This window comes from Schistocerca nitens, chromosome 8 (genome assembly GCF_023898315.1).
Source record: "Schistocerca nitens isolate TAMUIC-IGC-003100 chromosome 8, iqSchNite1.1, whole genome shotgun sequence".
NCBI lineage: Eukaryota > Metazoa > Arthropoda > Insecta > Orthoptera > Acrididae > Schistocerca > Schistocerca nitens.
In genome coordinates, this window is record NC_064621.1 from 297,412,610 (window position 1) to 297,432,211 (window position 19,602).

The 19,602-nt window shown below is 41.6% G+C and overlaps 1 protein-coding gene across 1 annotated transcript in view; it reads right to left on the reverse strand.

Moving 5' to 3' along the window:
• Positions 1 to 19,602, reverse strand: part of LOC126199531 (uncharacterized) — a 240,416-nt gene that overhangs the window by 136,234 nt on the left and 84,580 nt on the right. Inside the window, exons 6-7 of the mRNA XM_049936451.1 lie at positions 12,746 to 12,939; positions 11,197 to 11,357 (exon numbers count right to left, since the gene is read on the reverse strand). Coding sequence (XP_049792408.1) covers positions 11,197 to 11,357; positions 12,746 to 12,939 — 355 coding nt within the window. The remainder of the gene's footprint in view (positions 1 to 11,196; positions 11,358 to 12,745; positions 12,940 to 19,602) is intronic.

Consider the following 19,602-nt stretch of genomic DNA (forward strand, 5'->3'; position numbering starts at 1 on the left):
CCAAAGGCCTTACGTGAAACAGTTCTTTAAACTATGCTGAAGACCTTAAGAGCAAAACAACTCTAATTTTAAAAATCCGGTAGAAGCGATACAAGTACAAACAGCAAGAACAAATTTTGAAAAATACGGCAGTACACCCAAGGGGGTTCAGATGTTCGAGGGTCGGCCTGGAATCCAAACACTAACGCCGGGTTAGGTGAGACAGGCAGTCGGGCCAACCATTCATGATCCAACGACAACCCAACCAACCGACAGTCAATGGACCCACCAACAAGAAAACTTCCACTTCAGCCAACCATGGCACAACAGGGAGTTCAAGGGAACAGCGTAGAAGATATTGGCGCCCATAACCAATCATACATGGAGCTGTCAAACTACACACCATGCTGGACAGCAACAACATGAGGAAACTACACTGCCTGAAATTTACGTCAATTTCCAGGGCAGGTAACTGGAACGTTAACGGCCACAAGGCAGAAGATTCTGGTGGTGCACTGCAATTCAATTAACCAAATACAGTGAAACTCCACCACAGGGTGGCTAGAATTTTCCAACTTGAAAACCACATTGTTGCTCGCAGGAATATCCCAATAGTCGACAACAAACTCCGAACGACACAGTGTGAACAGTCTTGACCTGCTGGTAGGTTATATCAAAACTCAACTTTCGTGTTGTAATGGTACTTGAATTAAGTAACCATTACGGCACCTCACCTCAACCTCTCGATGCCAGCAATATTCTACTGTGTTTCTGTAAAATAGTTAACATATTTCTGTGACAGCATTCAGATTTGATTTCATTAATGTAGAGGTACTTCGATACATCGATATGTATATATTGCAATGATATTATTCTTATGTGTATTCTTTCTTTTGTCACTATGATCATTGACGTGCTTGTAACTCTGATTTTAGGGCGCGTAAGCGGTTATTAGAGAGTCAAGCTTAGGTCGTCATGTTAAAAAGACGCAAATTGTAGTCACTTTATGAAATGTGAACTTTAACAGTGAGGAAGATATTTTCAAGTTAGTTTTATATTGTGAACTGATGTTTTGGAACGGGTTACGTGATATTGCAACAAAAGTAATGAAAAAGAAGTGTAACTTAAATTCTGAGTGCTGATTACCTTTTTACATCACCATTGTCCTAACTTGCAAAGGTTTAATCTTCAAGAATGGTTTATTAAACACATCTATAAAACTTTTGAATATCGCAGAATAACACCTAGGCCTCTTTGCATCCGAGCTTGGAATCATCACTACCTAGATTTTCGACGAAAAATGGTTCAAATGGCTCTGAGCACTATGGGACTCAACATCTTAGGTCATAAGTCCCCTAGAACTTAGAACTACTTAAACCTAACTAACCTAAGGACATCACACACACCCATGCCCGAGGCAGGATTCGAACCTGCGACCGTAGCAGTCTCGCGGTTCCGGACTGCAGCGCCAGAACCGCTAGACCACCGCGGCCGGCGATTTTCGACGATTGAGCCATGAGTTCACAACGAGACCAGCGTGGGAAACACGAAAAGATGAGTGCCTAGTTTATCCATTATTTCAAGAAATTACTTTATTAACTGTGCTCTAAGGACACCTGCCACATAATATAACTTTGTTGTTGCGCGAAAATGCAATATTTAGCAGCGTGAGCAACACTACAATCATAATTAATTCTTGACTTTTGTTGTGGTAGGGTTGTTAGAGTGTCCAGGGTCGGTGAGCCACGGACCTCGTAGCAATGGGAACAGCGCCACACACTCCGACACCGCGTACAGACCGCCAACGGGCCCGGTGAAACTACGTCCCGCGGAGAATTCCTAGCTGCTCCACGCCAACCGACTGACTGCTCAGAGCCAGTACGCCGACATCATTTAAAATAACTTGTCAGTCAAAATCACACAAACTACACACAGTTTCACGAACACTTGCACGTCAACTGGACAATACTAACGGCAGTGACTGTACAATAACAGGGACGAATCACGAGTCGGCACACACAGCCATCCCATAAGCGATCGCCGGCCAAATACACGTCGTCCGGCAAGGCGACCGACCGACGACCAATCAAAGTCGTCCCCACTCCAATCATGTGTGTCAGCAACGATCGTGAGAGCCATGGTGGTCCAGACCTCACTGCTGCCGCGCCCCGACTGAACTTGAGCTGCGTGCCAACTCAAACACTGCCGGGTCCGAACTAACTGCTGGCACGTTCCAACTGACTGGTCAATATACAACGACCGGGAAGTAATGGCAGTCCAGCAAAGATAATACGGCAGGGCTTATATCGATAAGAGCTGCTGCTTCCACTCATTAAGTAAGTCATTAAGTAACCATTACGGCACCTCACCTCACCTCACACCTCACCTCACAAGGCAGCAACTCAGTGACACCAGTAATAGAAATTAACATATCAAGGTGGCAGAACGGTCAAAACAGGGTGTTAAGAAATAGAGGGCACGTACATGAGCCACGCACGGCTCAACCAGTTTCTTTGGCTCTTCAGTGTATGTGAGAAGGAAAACCCAAAACTCTATAATTAATTGTTTTCATGAAACATTTTGAAAAAGGCATATGATTATACTAGATAAAATAATTATTTTCAGTGGGATGCTGTTATAGACTGATTTATATTTTAATTGGCTCAAATGGTTCAAATGGCTCTGAGCACTATGGGACTCAACTGCTGAGGTCATTAGGCCCCTAGAACTTAGAACTAGTTAAACCTAACTAACCTAAGGACATCACAAACATCCATGCCCGAGGCAGGATTCGAACCTGCGACCGTAGCGGTCTTGCGGTTCCAGACTGCAGCGCCTTTAACCGCACGGCCACTTCGGCCGGCTATATTTTAATTGGAAAACTTCTAGAGTTTAAGTTAGGTACGTACGTCACACATGTTTTCAGCAAAATGCATTGAAATCTGATGAATGGTATTAGTGGAATGTGTACTGAGGCAAGGAATGGAAATTTCTTTCGCTAGAAATACCTTGAAAGTTTAATGAATAAACAGTTTTAATTATAATTTACAACTGCTGGATTATCCTTGTGGTAAATACCTGAGCTTCGATTTCTAAGTGTGCCAGTTTTCACATTGTGGCATAATTTTGAGAAAAATATAATTAAAATGTAAGATCACATTTTTATCTGCATTTTCATAGCGGTTGGCGTCCCTACCCGCTTAGATGCACACCCAAAATAAAACTCAACAGAATTTTTATGAGGGTTTCGTGTGAATGGGAAATGTCTCCGATCTCATTTCTAACAAAAGATCCAAAATGTTGCTGAAAATATACTTTTGCGTTCTCCACCAGCAGCTAATCAGCTACCAGAGACCACGTATCCCTCATACTAAAAGTCTCAGAAAATATGCCTGAAGGACCTCCAAAATTAGTCAGTGAAGTTTCCTTATCCTTTATATGACGTAAATCGGCAAGTAATTCATTTAAATGGAAGTTTTAACACAGCACAAAAAATTATAACAAAAATCAGTCTTCTCATATTGTCACCAAGAACAATGGTCAGGTCCGTAGCTAAGGGCACTTACAAAGGGGTATTATCAGTCGAACCCCATATCGAGTCTAATGGATGGGTGCTGATATCGTGCTTTATAAAGGATGTTCGATAGAATAAATAGTGGGGAATCACTGGTCGGGACGGCCAGACCTTACAACCACGCTGATCAGCCAAATCCCTTAGGCTGTGACACCGAAGGCACAGTCAACGAGAAATTACACTGACGACCGACACCGGCCGAAGAAGGATGATCTTTTGAAATCAGTATCCCGGTAGGTACGCGGTCTCAATGCAACTGATCTCAACACCTGAACGTACAGATAGTCAGCAGTCGGAGGAATCCATGTAAGTTTGTTTTCTGCAGTCCAATGAAAAAGTTTCGTACGTGATTACACGGTGGTTTGGTTAAACAAGGCACTACTTTTTTCTATATTTTGAAATCATTTTTAAATTGTTATTAGTTATTCTTGTAAACCCGCCAGGTTAGCCGAGAGCGCTAATGCGACGCTTCCTGGACTCGGGTAGAAGGCTCAGCATCCACAAAAATTCTGGCAGCTCAGCATTCACAAAGCAAAGCAGTAGACATAAGAAACGTGCTGACCTGAAGAAGTGAACCTGCGACCCCGAAGTCGTAGGGAAGCACTAATTCTTCAAATGTCGTAGGTAGACTTTTCATAGTTAAGGCTCCACTGATAACAATGGAACCGGATCTCAGTCCTCAGTCAGCAACCCTAGTTTCCATGCAGAACATCAAGCAAATATTGATGACAGGAGAGGGCACATGTGTAGATAAATGCACATCCGATCGGTGGGCAGCTACACTACCTCTAGCGGAATACCGGAGAACCTGTTGCTGTGATAAAAGGTACAAAGAAGTTTAAAGAGTGGCAGGTCTCGATACCATCGCACCCACAGCTCAGACAGTGTGAGATGGTCTACTGAGTAGTATTCTGTGAGATTGGAGTTATTAACAGTTGTAGAACAACGTCAGTTTTTGAACAAGGTATTAAACAGAATGACTAAAATAGTTGCTGTATCGTTACGACTAATCTCTCTTCCAATGAAATGATTTTTTTTTCATTGGATTTGCTTTTCAATACCACCGTGAGTCATCTCGAGTATCTTTCATTCCTAATTCTCATATACTCGTTAAACTTGTCTGCTTGACCCAATAACTGAGGACAGAGATGTGATACTCAACATGTCCTTCTCGAGACAGATACAACTGTTTGAAACCCATTCGACGTCGTTTCCAAAGGGCTACAGATATTTACTGTCTCTTCAATATCTCGCCTCCCCCACCCTTCCCCACTCTCCAAATATAACATACCGTCACACCCATATGTAAAGTGCTAAAGATGCCTAGGAGTTTAATAACGATAAAAGTAAAATATGTAAAATGTGGTTAGTACAAAGACGATGGTGTGACGATACGCCTATCTAACTTGTGCACTTATGCTGGAATGCTAATCATTTGCATATCCACGCACATAGTCCATGCCATACCTATTTGACAATTGTTGCATGCTGTCCTCATTGTGTTACAATTTTAATTCCAATAGTGTATATGCAATGACCCATTGTCCTCGTATACGAAGTAACATGTTGGTATAGTATTCAAGCTTTCATCCTTAAAAAGAAAAGCAAAATGTTTTATATATTTTGACAACGAGTTCTTTAGTCTTCGGCTCTGTTCTTGCGTAAATATGATGACTGATGAAATTTTGATTATGGTTATTACATACCATGTTGGGATACATGGTCTATCGAGTACTGACTGGCCATTGAAAAGTTGGTTCCATTACTTACCCCAGGAGCCACACAACAGACGTAGTTAGTTTCCCATGTAAAATGTTGTGAAAGGTGTTCACTTCCTGAACATCTGCGAACATGTGTGGCTGTAGATTCAAGGCCAATATGGTTGAAGAAGCCGATATTAAAAAAAAAAGCAAAATAAGGGCAGTACTTCTCTGAAAGGAAATCTGCTGATGGATAACACTTTGTGCTATGTTATTCCACCTTGAGCTCTGTAACACGTTTGGATCCTCTTTGGCATGCTGTCCAAAAGTCAGTAATGATTTTATTGTTCGTGTCTGTCCTTATCTTCAATGGCAATCCTCATGAGGTCGTACAGTGTGTTACTGATTTTTGAACGATAACGCACTGCACGCTTCAACTGGTCCCACACATGCTCAATTGGGTTCATCTCAGCAGCTACTTGATTACACCTGCACCCTGGAATAAGGCATTTACGATCTGGGTTCGATGTGATAGGGTGTTATCATCTCGAAGGCTCCATCACCGAAATGTTGACTCTAGAGCTAGACAGTGTGTACAGGGAGCCTATTCGAACACTGTACAGGCCCCAAATTACCATCCATAGTGAGAGAGGCAACCGACACCCATACATGATATTTCTCCAAAATAAGTTTGATACACCTCCCTGCTAAGCCAGTGTGAAGAAGTGTGTATGTGCTCTGGCGCAATATGGTGGGTTGAAGTTACCCAAAAGCCGCCCAATGACGGTAGACTAGCTTTATAACTTCCCAACAGTTCGCGTTAGTGGCTCAGATCCACATCTGGCTGGCATTGTTATGTAAGCATGGGGCCACGGAGTTCAGCGGGGAGCCGGCTGGAGTGGCCGTGCGGTTCTAGGCGCTACAGTCTGGAACCGAGCGACCGCTACGGTCGCAGGTTCGAATTCTGCCTCGGGCATGGATGTGTGTGATGTCCTTAGGTTAGTTGGGTTTAATTAGTTCTAAGTTCTAGGCGACTGATGACCTCAGAAGTTAAGTCGCATAGTGCTCAGAGCCATTTGAACCATTTAGTTCAGCGGGGAAGTGTTGTGAAGAGACTGCAGCGGCTATATCCAGTGCTGCCCAAGCACAGCTTGTTGCAGATGGACACCCACCGGCTCAGTGGCTGGGAAGGGCTGAGTTTGACTCCCAGTCCTTCAATCCTGGCCCATCTGATACCATGACGGACACCGACTCAATGATTCACCGATTCGATGACAAGCCTGGCTGATGACCAGTATTTATACGCAGCAAGTGGATTTGCTGCGGTGTTGCTGCCACAGATGTCACATGAGCCGCATGCCGAGGTTCCCCTAGTTTCGTTTAACTGGCCATGCTCTGACAGGCAGCCGGGCGGTGGCAATCAGCAGGTGCCAAAGCGTAATGCTGCGTCAGCGTATTGAGGCAAGGATCCTTTTTACAATTAATAAAGTGGTACAGGCTGTTACGCTGTATTCGAGTGAATTTCATCTTAAAATCCAACGTTTCTTTCGTATCTGGCCGCCTCCTCACTTTTCTAGGGCAATCATCAAGCATCAGACAACTCCTCTACTCGTTGTTGAAGAAAAACCACCGCCAATGATCCAGGTTCCATTCCAGGAGTATCGTTTCCCAACTCATTAGCGCATCTCAGAGCTGGTAATTTGTGCTGTCGTTCGTAACAGACGCCGAGAAGTCAAACGGATGTGTGGAGACTGGTGAGTACCGTCTAGTTCGAAGCATCCCTACCAGTTGCTTCTGAGCAGTCAGTGTGACATTCTGTTACATTCTTCCCAAGGTAACCATTCACTGGTGGCAGACCAACGACATCTTATATCTCACGATGTTGTTGAACGTTTGAATAACATCGCTGCATTATACGCCAGCCTCGTTTGTTCACAAAACGTCTTGCCACAAACTGACAATGTGCGTACAGTCTAAACTTCAAACTACTCATCGAACGGACGCTGTCAGACTGAAGAGCGTATACAAGCCCCCTTCTCTCATTCATTACTGGTGACACAGCATGCTCGACTGAGCTGCTTTGAGAATTTAGCTTTACATTTACCTGAATTACACGGGTATCTGTATGCAGAAATTTCCTGTTGTCAAAACAGCACTGAGAAAGCGGTGTCTGATCAATACATAAAATAAAGTAGAAGAGCCAGGAACTATGCCAGTCTTTCCCATTAGAGGTTCACAGCAAAAATGTATTCGTTTTGCTAAATAACTAACCCAGTGCACAGTCCAGTTGTCTAAGACTTCCAACGGTAACACAAATTTGATTTTCAGTATTTCATATATTTATCGACCAAATTTAAAAATTTAAAATACTGTTATAATTTACTCATCAACAACTATAATTGTATACTAAAGATATGACACAGGTATACAAGTGTTATAGTTAGGAAACTGTCTGCATGTCTTGAAGCAGCGTAGCACATGCCGCGCAAATTACCAATAGTACGCTACTGGCCATTAAAATTGCTACACCAAGAAGAAATGCAGATGATAAACGGCTATTCATTGGACAAATATATTATACTAGAACTGACAAGAACTGACATGTGATTACATTTTCACGCAATCTGGGTGCATAGATCCTGAGAAATCAGTACCCAGAACAACCACCTCTGGCCGTAATAACGGCCTTGATACGCCTGGGCATTGTGTCAAACAGAGCTTGGATGCCGTGTACAGGCACAGCTTCCCCTGCAGCTTCAACACGATACCACAGTTCATCAACAGTAGTGACTGGCGTATTGTGACGAGCTAGTTGCTCGGCCAGCGTTGACCAGACGTTTTCAATTGGTGAGAGATCTGGAGAATGTGCCGGCCAGGGAAGCAGTCGAACATTTTCTGTATCCAGAATGGCCCGTACAGGAACTGCAACACGCGGTCCTGCATTATCCTGCTGACATGTAGGGTTTCGTAGAGATCGAATGAAGGGTAGAGCCACGGGTCGTAACACATCTGAAAGGTAACGTCCACTGTTCAAAATGCCATCAATGCGAACAAGACGTGACCGAGACGTGTAACCAGTGGCACCCCATACCATCACACCGGGTGATACGCCAGTATGGCGATGACGAATACACGCTTCCAATGTGAGTTCACCACGAAGTCGCCAAACACGGATGCAACCATCATGATGCTGTAAACAGAACCTGGATTCATCCGAAAAAAGGACATTTTGTCATTCGTGCACCCAGGTTCGTCGTTGAGTACACCATCGCAGGCGCTCCTGTCTGTGATGCAGCGTCAAGGGTAATCGTAGCCATGGTCTCCGAGCTGATAGTCCATGCTGCTGCAAACGTCGACGAACTGTTCGTGCAGATGGTTGTTGTCTTGCAAACGTCCCCATCTGTTGACTCATGGATCGAGACGTGGCTGTACGATCCGTTACAGCCATGTGGATAAGATGCCTGTCATCTCGATTGCTAGTGATACGAGGCCGTTGGGATCCAGCACGGCGTTCCGTATTACCCTCCTGAACCCACCGATTCCATATTCTGCTAACAGTCATTGGATCTCGACCAACGCGAGCAGCAATGTCGCGATACGATAAACGCAATCGCGATAGGCTACAATCCAACCTTTATCAAAGTCGGAAACGTGATGGTACGCATTTCTCCTCCTAACACGAGGCATCACAACAACGTTTCACCAGGCAACGCCGGTCAACTGCTGTTTGTGTATGAGAAATGGGTTGGAAACTTTCCTCATGTCAGCACGTTGTAGGCGTCGTCACCGGCGCCAACCTTGTGTGAATGCTCTGAAAAGCTAATCATTTGCATATCACGGCATCTTCTTCCTGACGGTTAAATTTCGCGTCTGTAGCACGTCATCTTCGTGATGTAGCAATTTTAATGGACAGTAGTGTATATTAATCCAGTATTAGATTCCTAACCTCCCTGCAGTGTCTCATGAAGTGAGGTCGCGTGACGCTGTTCGTGGTGATCCGTCTGTCGGACAGGGACGTTAAGTTCGACGGCCCTCTTGTTGCTTTTCGAGAGGAGTAGTCTGCGCGCCAGCACCAGGTATGACTCTCTCCGTTCCCTTAATTCGTAACACAAAACCAACATTATACTACATAAGCACTCATTACATTCATCCATACGACACAGGTACACACCTGACACTTCGTAACACCACAAAGGAAGGCAACGGCAAACCACCTCCACGAGGATCATGCCATGAGCAAGTGCAGTATTCCTGCATGTGCTCATGTGTTACCACTACGCTTATTCCCTGAGTAGAGGACTGTTTAATATTACATTCAACTAGTTTTTGAGAAAGAGAGCACCTGGCGACTTCCAACAAATATAGCACATAATTTCAAATCTTTTCGATATTTTTTTTTCGCTCTGACACCTCCTACAAAACAACGATCGCCTTCTATAAAGGGTGTTTCAAAAAGGACTTTGATACTTTAAAAATTCATGTAGATTTATTGAAAGAAAATGTATTCCTGAATTTAGTGTTATTTTGTAAGGAAACACATCAGGGTTGTTTTTTTTTTTTTTACCTTAACCTAAAGATGTTGTATGTGGCTTCTGTTGGTTATCCTGCACACATCCCGTTGGAAGTAAATTTCTTCCCAAACTCGCTGTAGCATTGCAGATGTAACTTGCTCATTGGCGGCGTAAATTCTTGCTCTAACTTCAGGTAGAGAAGTCGGCACTTGAGGTAAAAACACGACATCCTTAATGAATCTACTAGGCCTACTAGGAGGATCTTCAGCGTACTTGGTTCGGAAATTACGCTGAACTGTTGTCGCCGACTTCGATTCTTCGAACCTTGCCACTTAAGTGAAAAGTCGACTCGTCAGAAAAAATGATTTTGTCCAAGAAATGTTCATCCTCGTGTAATCGATTTAACATATCCACACAGAAGTTCTTCCGAGCAGTTTAATCAGTGTCTTTTATTACTTGTAAGATAGTCAATCTGTACGGTTTAAAATACAAACGGATTCTCAAAACACGCCAGTTCACGAGATGCACGCCGGGTCAATTTCGTACGGCTGTCGTAAAAACGTTGTCTCACTCGCTCAGTGAAGTCGTCTGAAGTGCTTGGACGATCTGACCATTTCCCATGTCTTACCGAGCACCCTCTTTCTACAAAACATTTATGTCACTCATAAATTCTGGCCTACTAGGAGGATCTTTAGCGTACTTGGTTCGGAAATTACGCTGAACTGTTGTCGCCGACTTCGATTCTTCGAACCAAAACACACAGCTAGCACGCTCGGGTACAATGGAGGCAGCCATCTTCAACACAACTGCCGCTAGCGCTCCTTTCGGTGCGATTCGGCGCTAGCGAACTACGCGAGACAAAACTTGTAGTATTTCCCCACAAATTTACACTACAATCGACTCTGTAGGTACTATGAACTAATTTATATGAATTTTCAAAGTTGTAAAGTCCTTCTTGAAACACACTATATTTTCGCTGTTCATGCAGTAAAATTCAGCATCAGGCTTGACGTTGTAAATTACTACTTATTCGCGACACTTTTGTGCGCTTTCTTAAAGCGGAGGTCGAATTACCCATACTATACTTTTCCAGTGTCTGACAATGAGGGTTCTTAGCGACTTCCAACCAAATTTAAACATTATGTCAATAATTTTCCAAAATTTCTCTGCCTGATCTGCTTAATGTCATGTATTTAACATAATAACTCGTTTGTAAAGTAATCAGATGTTTGAAAAATTTGCTGGTAATTGCTAATTACGTTACAGTTCGTAGCCGTCATTATATAAATCAGTCTTGCTGCATGAAGCTCCAAGTTCGCATGGGACCATGAAAGAATACATGTGGTACAATGAATATATTGGTACATGAACAAATACTTTGAATGAAACATAAGAAATGAATCAAGTCTATCAATACAATAAAATTTCTTACCGAAAGACGCGGCTACAGACTTTCCCGAAGACACTGAACCCCTTCTTTCTGTCCAGTTCCCCAATGACGCTATACGACGTAAGTAATCCACTTAGAACGATGAATGAATCAGTGTAGACAATGGCAGTTCTTCCTATGACTGTCCACGGATGTTGCAGTTGCTGAAAGAGGTCAAAGTTCTTACTCACTGGTAACGGTTATTAACACTTTAACGTAATCAAACATTTCAGTGTTCAAGTTATGCAAAGTAAACGTAATTATTAATTCATAGAACCAAATACAGGAATTCTGAACCTACATTAGGAGTTTATTTACTGTTGTCAACAAAACGGAATCTTAGTTGCTTTTTTGTGGTGGTGACAGTAGTAGCAGTTTTAATCGGAAAGATCATCACCAGGCAACACAAAAATATTATAGCAGTTTATATGCTATCAGTCTTACTGTGGCATCAATAAAAAATAAAGTCGTATAAAGCTATTCCGCGTCACTGTAGGCAGGGGTAAAAATGCTTTTACACAGCTGGTGTCCCCATTATCTCTCCTCACATATCAGATAACTGTCATCATTCTATAACTGTAATACCATATCGTATATGTCCAGCATCTTGTCTGTATCTATTCATGACTCTAAATCATTCTCCTTCTTCATTTCAGCCATACTCAACTGTAAATAATTGCCGTCTAAACTGCATCTTAACCGAAATGATTCTAGATTCAAAATGAGAGTAAAGCTCTATTTCCATCGGCTTAGTTTCCTTCTAGGCGTTTCCTGGCTACTTTACTTCCGTTCGACAGTAAACCAGTACATCTGTTACAGTGTCAACACTACTCATGCTTCTTTCATCCCTATCTATTTTTGTTTTCCTCGTTCCACCGTCTTTGCCAGCCTTTGCCAATTGTTTCTCATGCTTCATCTGAGAAGTCAACTTCACATCTGATTCCTTCTGTACTGCTTCCATATACATACGGTTGATGTCGTTGCTCACATTCGACAAGATGTAATGAAGGAACTGATTAACACGATGTTAATACAACTGACATTTCTAAAATAACATTCATCACTATATTATTATCGTTGCTATAATATGTACTACTCATGTCCTATGCATGCTGTTATGTTAACGCATTAATGATGTCTGGTTGGGTGTAAGACAGGGCCTAAATGCCCTGATGGTAGCCAGCGAAATAAACGCATACGTAAATAATCTCAGTTCACAGACCATTTCTAGTATGCAGCGCGCCATCGACATAGCGACAGGAAAAATACTAACGGGCGACATAGTAAGATTACTTAGTAGTACAAATGTAGTTTACTCTTGACAATAGTGACGCAGGATGACTTCGTATAATACAGTTTTATTAACCCTACGGTAAGAATGATACCGTGTTACCTGCTACAACATTTTTACTTCCTGATGATGATTGTTTCGATCGAAACTGGTAGAGAATGATTCTCTGTTTTGTGGTTCAATATAAATATGATTTCCTTCAATTAAGAGGTAGTTAAGATGGTGGACTGTGAGGAGAAGGTACTTGGTACTTGGTCTCACCTCAACGGCGGCCGTTCTGTTGACGTGAGGCACGAACATGGCGGCCACGGACTTGTGAAAAATGAGCAGGGCCAGCATGTTCACGAAGCGCATTAGGTGCACACCGGGTATATCTTCAGCTTCTGCAGCCGTCGATGTCAGTGTCTGCAGGTTGGAGCGCACATAGAAAGCAGCCAAGACCCGGCGCCACCACGCTGCCGAAAACGCGAAACTGCTGGTGTATCATGACTACCGAAGTATCACAAGATAACACTATAACACTAAGGTCATATTTTTTCAATACTTTCTTTAAGATCATCTAATTTTGTACAAGCAAAAGAATTTATTTTTCTGTAATTTGGAAATTTCACCTGAGACTGAAACAAAATGTTTTTCTTGTCTGATATGCACTTTATAAAACGAACTGCACCAACGTTTATTATTTTTCCATAATTTTTTATTAGACTGGAATATGTGGGTAGAGAAATATTAGCGATAATTTAGATGCTTTTATGTTTGCCAGAGAGTCAACTGAGATAGTAGGAACGCCTGTGAGTGTTGCCTTGTGTGATTGCTCAGAATTCCTGTTCTAGCCACGGTAAAGCGCGAGGATGTGTACCTCGTGCAAGACGAGAAGTAGGACAATGTACCCTCTACTGCTATAAAGAGTGGGAACGGCGTGCGTGGGAAGACGAAATACGCTCCAGATAACATAAAGAGCCTGTCCCGATATCCTCTGCACTTAACCAGGGAGTTCTCGTAGCAACTGAAGCCACTAGACCATTGTCGTAGACGCAGACACTGTCATACCCTTAGCATCGACAACAGTAAGACTCTTCATGCCGCATTAGCAAAGAACTTTTATAAGGTGTACCCAGTGAACTTAATTGAGAACTACTAACTGAATAATAACGCTACTCATGTAAAATTCTAACTCCGTAATCTTGACATAAATCTTGTCGTTGTTACTAGACTGGCACATTGCACCCTTCCTACTGTGATGTGGCCGAGTGGCAATATCTAATCGGTCAACAAAAGAAAGAAACATATTTAAAAATTATGCCAATTTGGCTTTGTTCGAAAACGATCTAAATATTATTGTAATAACATCTGAATCAAGTTACTTTGTTTAATATAACAATCGCAGAGAGTGAAAATTATTAAGATTTTGAACGAGAATGCTATTAAATTACTAGTAAAATAATTTAAATGCAATAATACTGGCAGACTAAAACAAAGTTTTTTTTTTTCATTTCGTGACTGATTTTTGAAAGGGTTTTCTTTTGCTTGCTTGGTGCTTCTTATTCCAACGATGTAGCTCCTTTGAATTTTATTATTATTATTATTATTATTATTATTATTATTATTATTATACACAAAGATTTATAAATTACTACAGACAGTGAAATCCTACAATTTTTATTTGTGAATTTGATGAGTTTTACCTTTACAAGTAAACGTTACTGCGAGGTAACGCAATGTTGTCAGTAATAGAGAAAGCTCTCCAATTAGCCATTCCTGTAACGATTATTTGAATTTTTTTCCCAAATTATTACATTTTATTTCCTTTAGTAATTTAAAACGATAGTTAACATTTCTGTTTGTTGTTTAGAAAAGCGATTCTGTCGCTTTCGTGTACGAGCACATCAGTCAGCACATGTTTGTTCAGGTAAGTCACATAATTGTTACTGCTCTGATAGCCAACAGGTTAATGAATGGGGTATGTCCAATTGGAGTGACGACCGAATTTAGAAATAACTTCCATCTGCTCTGTCTTTTCAAAATTTCGTGGTACTTCTTGTTGTCTCTGTTCTGTGTGAGTTGCACTACTTTACAGAAAACATTCGAAATTTACGCAAGAAGAAGGAGGAGTAAGTTACTTGCAGAAGTAACTTGTTATAGACATTCACCGCTGATCAATTACCGTTTCGAAAATGACTGCCTTATCTTTCACATCCAATTATACTTACAGAGTTGCGTGTAACAACCAGTAAAGACTGAACGAAAATTTGACAAACGGAACAAAAGTACAAGAAGCGAGGGAATGTTCACAGCAAACACTTCTTGAAAATAAGAAAATCTAGAACCGTTCGCTGGAAAGCACAGGCTATTTAATTTGGATTAAGGATGAATGTTTTGACACTCTACTCCTTTTCACATTCGTCAGGTATCAGCAAAAACATCCTGTAAGTGCGCTAGCGTCACCAGAATAAATTACTGGGGTTAGGAGTGGACCCTTATTCTATGTCAGAACACATCAGTGTTTACCTGTAAAAAATTTGTTTAATTTCTGTATTATTGTCAAAGAAGCACACGGGTTTACATAGATTGTCACATAACAATTTCAGGACAGTTATCCTGACCTTACAATGTTAGATAGACAATATTCAATCAGACTGGTGAACACGTGATTAAAGACTTTCCAGAGATCAAAATGTGAGATTATATAACAGCAGAACTTATATTACTTTGCCATCTAGGAAACAAGACAATACAGAATCACCGGTACAAGAAAGGAATTAGAATTAGATTGCCACACATGAAGAAAATAATCTTAAATACATATTGTCAGCTTCCTACAACAAGTCATCTATAAATGAAAATACTGAATATTATTTTTCAAAAACTTTCTCCTCGTGTAACGTATGCTTTAGAGATCGTATTCAACTGCTGAGCGATACTGACTGTTGGTTGGCCCTGTGTTGCGCATGGGAACAATGTCGTTTAACAAAACTTTAAACTTAGTGAAAATAAGAAATTTGAAATAATGAAAAGTAATCTAAGGAAATGCCAAAAGTAATCAGTTGTGTAGTCAGTGAAAACTATTCAGCTGAAGCTCATTACTGAAATACATTATGAATGTTACGTGACATGTGCAATTTCTGACTTGAAATATCCACAGAAATAAAATATTGCTCTGCTAAGAAGAAAAATAACCGGTTGAGATTACCTACACTGTGCACTGTACATTAATCTGCTTGCTTAGCACAACACCTGATACTTCAGACTACGAACTGTTTCCACATAACAAGGCAAAGAGAGATCTGGCATGAAATTAGAGGGCCGCAGTTCTTACTCAGAATGTTGTTTTGCGTCTGGTGTATTGACGATCTCGAAAGCAAACAAAAATCAACACATGCAGCAGGTAAAGAAAAAAATTAACCACTCACTGTAAAATTCGTTGTTGTCCCTTTTCTGTTATCATTATTATTTCTTGTCAGAAACACTGCACGGTTTCGTGTGGCGCAAGATGCAATGCACGTACGACAATATATTCAAAGCTTCATTAACACTGGTGGAGGAAGGTTTTACTTTAAAAATGTCGTTCTTGAAAAACTTAACGCTGATTGTTGTAAAGGAATGTTCATCAAAGAAGACCCTAAAAATTACGAAATTCTCTAAATACAAAAATTACAGACATCTGAAACAATTGCGTTATTTGTGAAATAATGAAAACAAAGAGATCAAATTAACACTAATCGTGAATGTTAATAGTCACCTGAGTAACAAAGATTTCCTTCAATTAATAGTCTCGACAAGCAAACATTTCATTCTTGCGCATGCATTGGTTACCTTGAAAAATTCTTCCAAAAAATCTTTTCCATCAGTAGAATCAATAACATATGTTAACAAACAAGTTTTCATCGCCATAATAAAGGATTCCAAATACTATCTCTCGGATTCACAAATATCAAATTTCCTTCTCTAAAACTCAACTGCCCGCTACTATGCGTCAAATAAGAATGCCCCGGCGTTGCACAACTGAGTGGCGGAAAGCGCACCACAGCTAAACTTAGACACAGAGTCAAGAATCTTATTCACTATTCGTGCAGCGCGCTCATTCATCTTTGCCCCAGTAGAGTAAAGGTGAATAATTTACAATGGAATAAAACATATGAAAACCTTTCATTACCCCCTGCCCCCACAGAAAAAAAATTCATACGGTTTGTCTTAGATGTGGTACGCAAGGAAAATTATTTTCTTTTAATTACAAAGAAGTGAGTACAATAAGCTACAATTATAAAGAACATTACAAGTGTTAGGACTCAATGTTACAAAATGAACAAGAGAATATTCCGATTTGTGTTTTACAAAGGATGATTGTCTTTGCTCAGGGAGGGATCACACACACCATTTACTGAGTTTTGTACATTGTAGGTAAATACTGCGTCACTTACAGCCATCGAAGATGTGCTTTTATGTCTCATATCATCAATCCTGAGACTAGTACTGTTATACAATTGAAGGCAAAATGTTGCATCACTTAGCACCAACGAATTTATCATTAAATGGCTCTTGTCATTAATGCTGTGGCTACGAAAGTAAATGCAAGTAGCACAGTACTGATACGTTTCTTGGAGCATTGTTCAAGTCATATCAGAGGTAGTCTCAGTAAGGCAACTGACTGTCCATTAGTTACAACCCTCTGAAGACTGTTAGTAAATGTAGAACCAAATATGAACAACATGAACAGACTCAGGGAAGTAATTTTCCAGTGACAACTCATACGTCCATCTGAAGTCTCGTAGGTATCTTGCATTGTCTGTCTGAATTAATTCAAGAAATCAGTTAGCTGAAGCCAACATGTAATCAGGCAAGGGAACTGGTGCTTGTATGTGCTTCCGAGTCTTTTCTTTAATTTGTTAATGAATTCAGCTACCATTGACAGTTTACGTGAACATAGCTAATTGTCTCATTTCATTTCCAACTCCACTCCTCTAAGCACCGTATTATCATGTATGTTTGATGATTGATTTGAACCTTTGCGCGCCTTGTAATTATTTGTATCACCTATTGAGTGACCGGAATCTAGTTAATGCATCTTGGCAATAAACAGGATTTTATTATGACGTTTAATTTCATTCCGTAGTTTGATGAAACACTTTTTCGTTGTATCTGTGTGAGCTATGTTAAAACTCAGATTTTTATTATTTTCTGTTGCGCGACTTAGTCATAGCATTTCACATGATTTAATGGGGAGCGGTCTGTGCGCTGCATAGCTCACCGCGTTCAGATAATTATAACAGCTTGAGCAGTGAGGTACTCGAAAGAAGATACAGGAAACACTCCCGATAGATAACGCTCAAGTGACAGTGGTCGGGTTCGAGGCACGTTACACTAACCCAACTATTGCGGACGGAAATAATATCGCTGCAAATCAAAACGTACATAAGGCTGCCATTAACATACAAACCGATGAGCATGTAATGCAGCAAGTAGCCAACATACATCTCAATACAAACCGAAGAACAGCAACTGTAACAACTCGATCATATGCAGCAAACAACTTCACGGAAGCCAGGAACTATTAGCAGTGGTAACAACAACCACGACAGCAGCGACTCCCTCTTCCAGAACTGCTACCACGCCATCTTGGAGCATTTCATCGGCTTATGCAATCACAGCAAGAGCTACAACGACAGCAACGGTAGCAGGGTGCAGTGTCTCAACAACATTGCTAGCAACGGCGCTGCGAAGAGCAATGAACGTAGCTGAAAACAATCGCCATGATCACTCTGATGACAGTCCATGTATTGTCTAGATATTGTCTATATTGAGATTAAATCCCAAACTGTGAGAAAACTCCACAATGGCACACTCATTGAAAGAAAGTAGCGACGGGAAAAATAAAATTGTTGATAGCAAGATAGTGTCAAGTAACACGATAAGGGTTGAACTCACTTCTGCCATTGCGGATAATTCACTTGTTGCAACCTGATTACTGAGAGAGAAAAATCTAGAACCTACACACAACACGAATATCAATGAGAAGGACATAGTGAATGACATACAGTCCTCATTTCCACCAGTCAAAATTACACTGTCCAGTTATATTAATATGACCACCTGTCAAAATCTGATTAAACACCTTTTGCAGTGCGGACCGCTGCCAGACGGGTAGCAAGAGAATCAATGGGGGTCTGGAAGGTATGAGCAGGGATGTAGAGCAAGACGTAGAGCAATACCGACCTCAGTTCTGTGGCCAGCTGCGGTAGATATCTCTGTTGAGGATCCTTGGCGTGTACAGCCCGATCGAAGTGGTCCCACATATTCTAGATTCGGTTTGAATCCGAAGAGTTCTGGCCAGCTAATCCTGATGCTCTTCAGACTACGCAGGTACATCGTGGTCTGTGTGACACGTTGCATTGTCCTGCTTGGAGATGAAATCGTCCCGAGGAAAAGCACACCGCACATAAAGGATAAATGCATACTTGTATTGCTTGTATTGATCCATTGTGCCTTTCACAATGACGAAATCACCCAGAAAATTGCACGATAACATTCCGCAGACCATAACGCTCCTTCCTCCGGCGCAGATCCTTCCGACGATTGCTGCCAGGTGTTTGCTTTCAGAAGTTGCACACCGTATACGCCAGCGTCCGATGGAGTATAATACGTGATTCATCTCAAAAGGCCACCTGTCGCCACTCGGGGGACGCCCAGTACCTTTCGTAGCCGATGAACAACAGTCAGCATGTGTGCTTGCACCAGGCGCCAGCTGCGGAGACCCACATGCAACAACTTTCGCTGAACGATCGTTGAGGACACGCTGCTGGTAGGCCCTTTGGTTCATCTGGACCGTCAGCTACTCACCAATTCTACGTCTATTCGCCATTACACACCTCCGCAGTCGTCGTTCATCCCTGTCATACATGGCCCATGGTGCACCGCAGTTGCCCTTGCGATGTTTAGGGTAGCGCCTTTTGCTATGCATGGTGTACTTTGACCACGGCGGCACACGAATGTTTACAAACATTTCGGAATGCTTCCACTCTTGGCACGAAAGCCAATTATTATGCCCTTTTGAACGTAAGATAAATCACACAGTCGCATTACGACAACGACTGCACTGTTTTGTGCGTCTCTCTGACACGCTT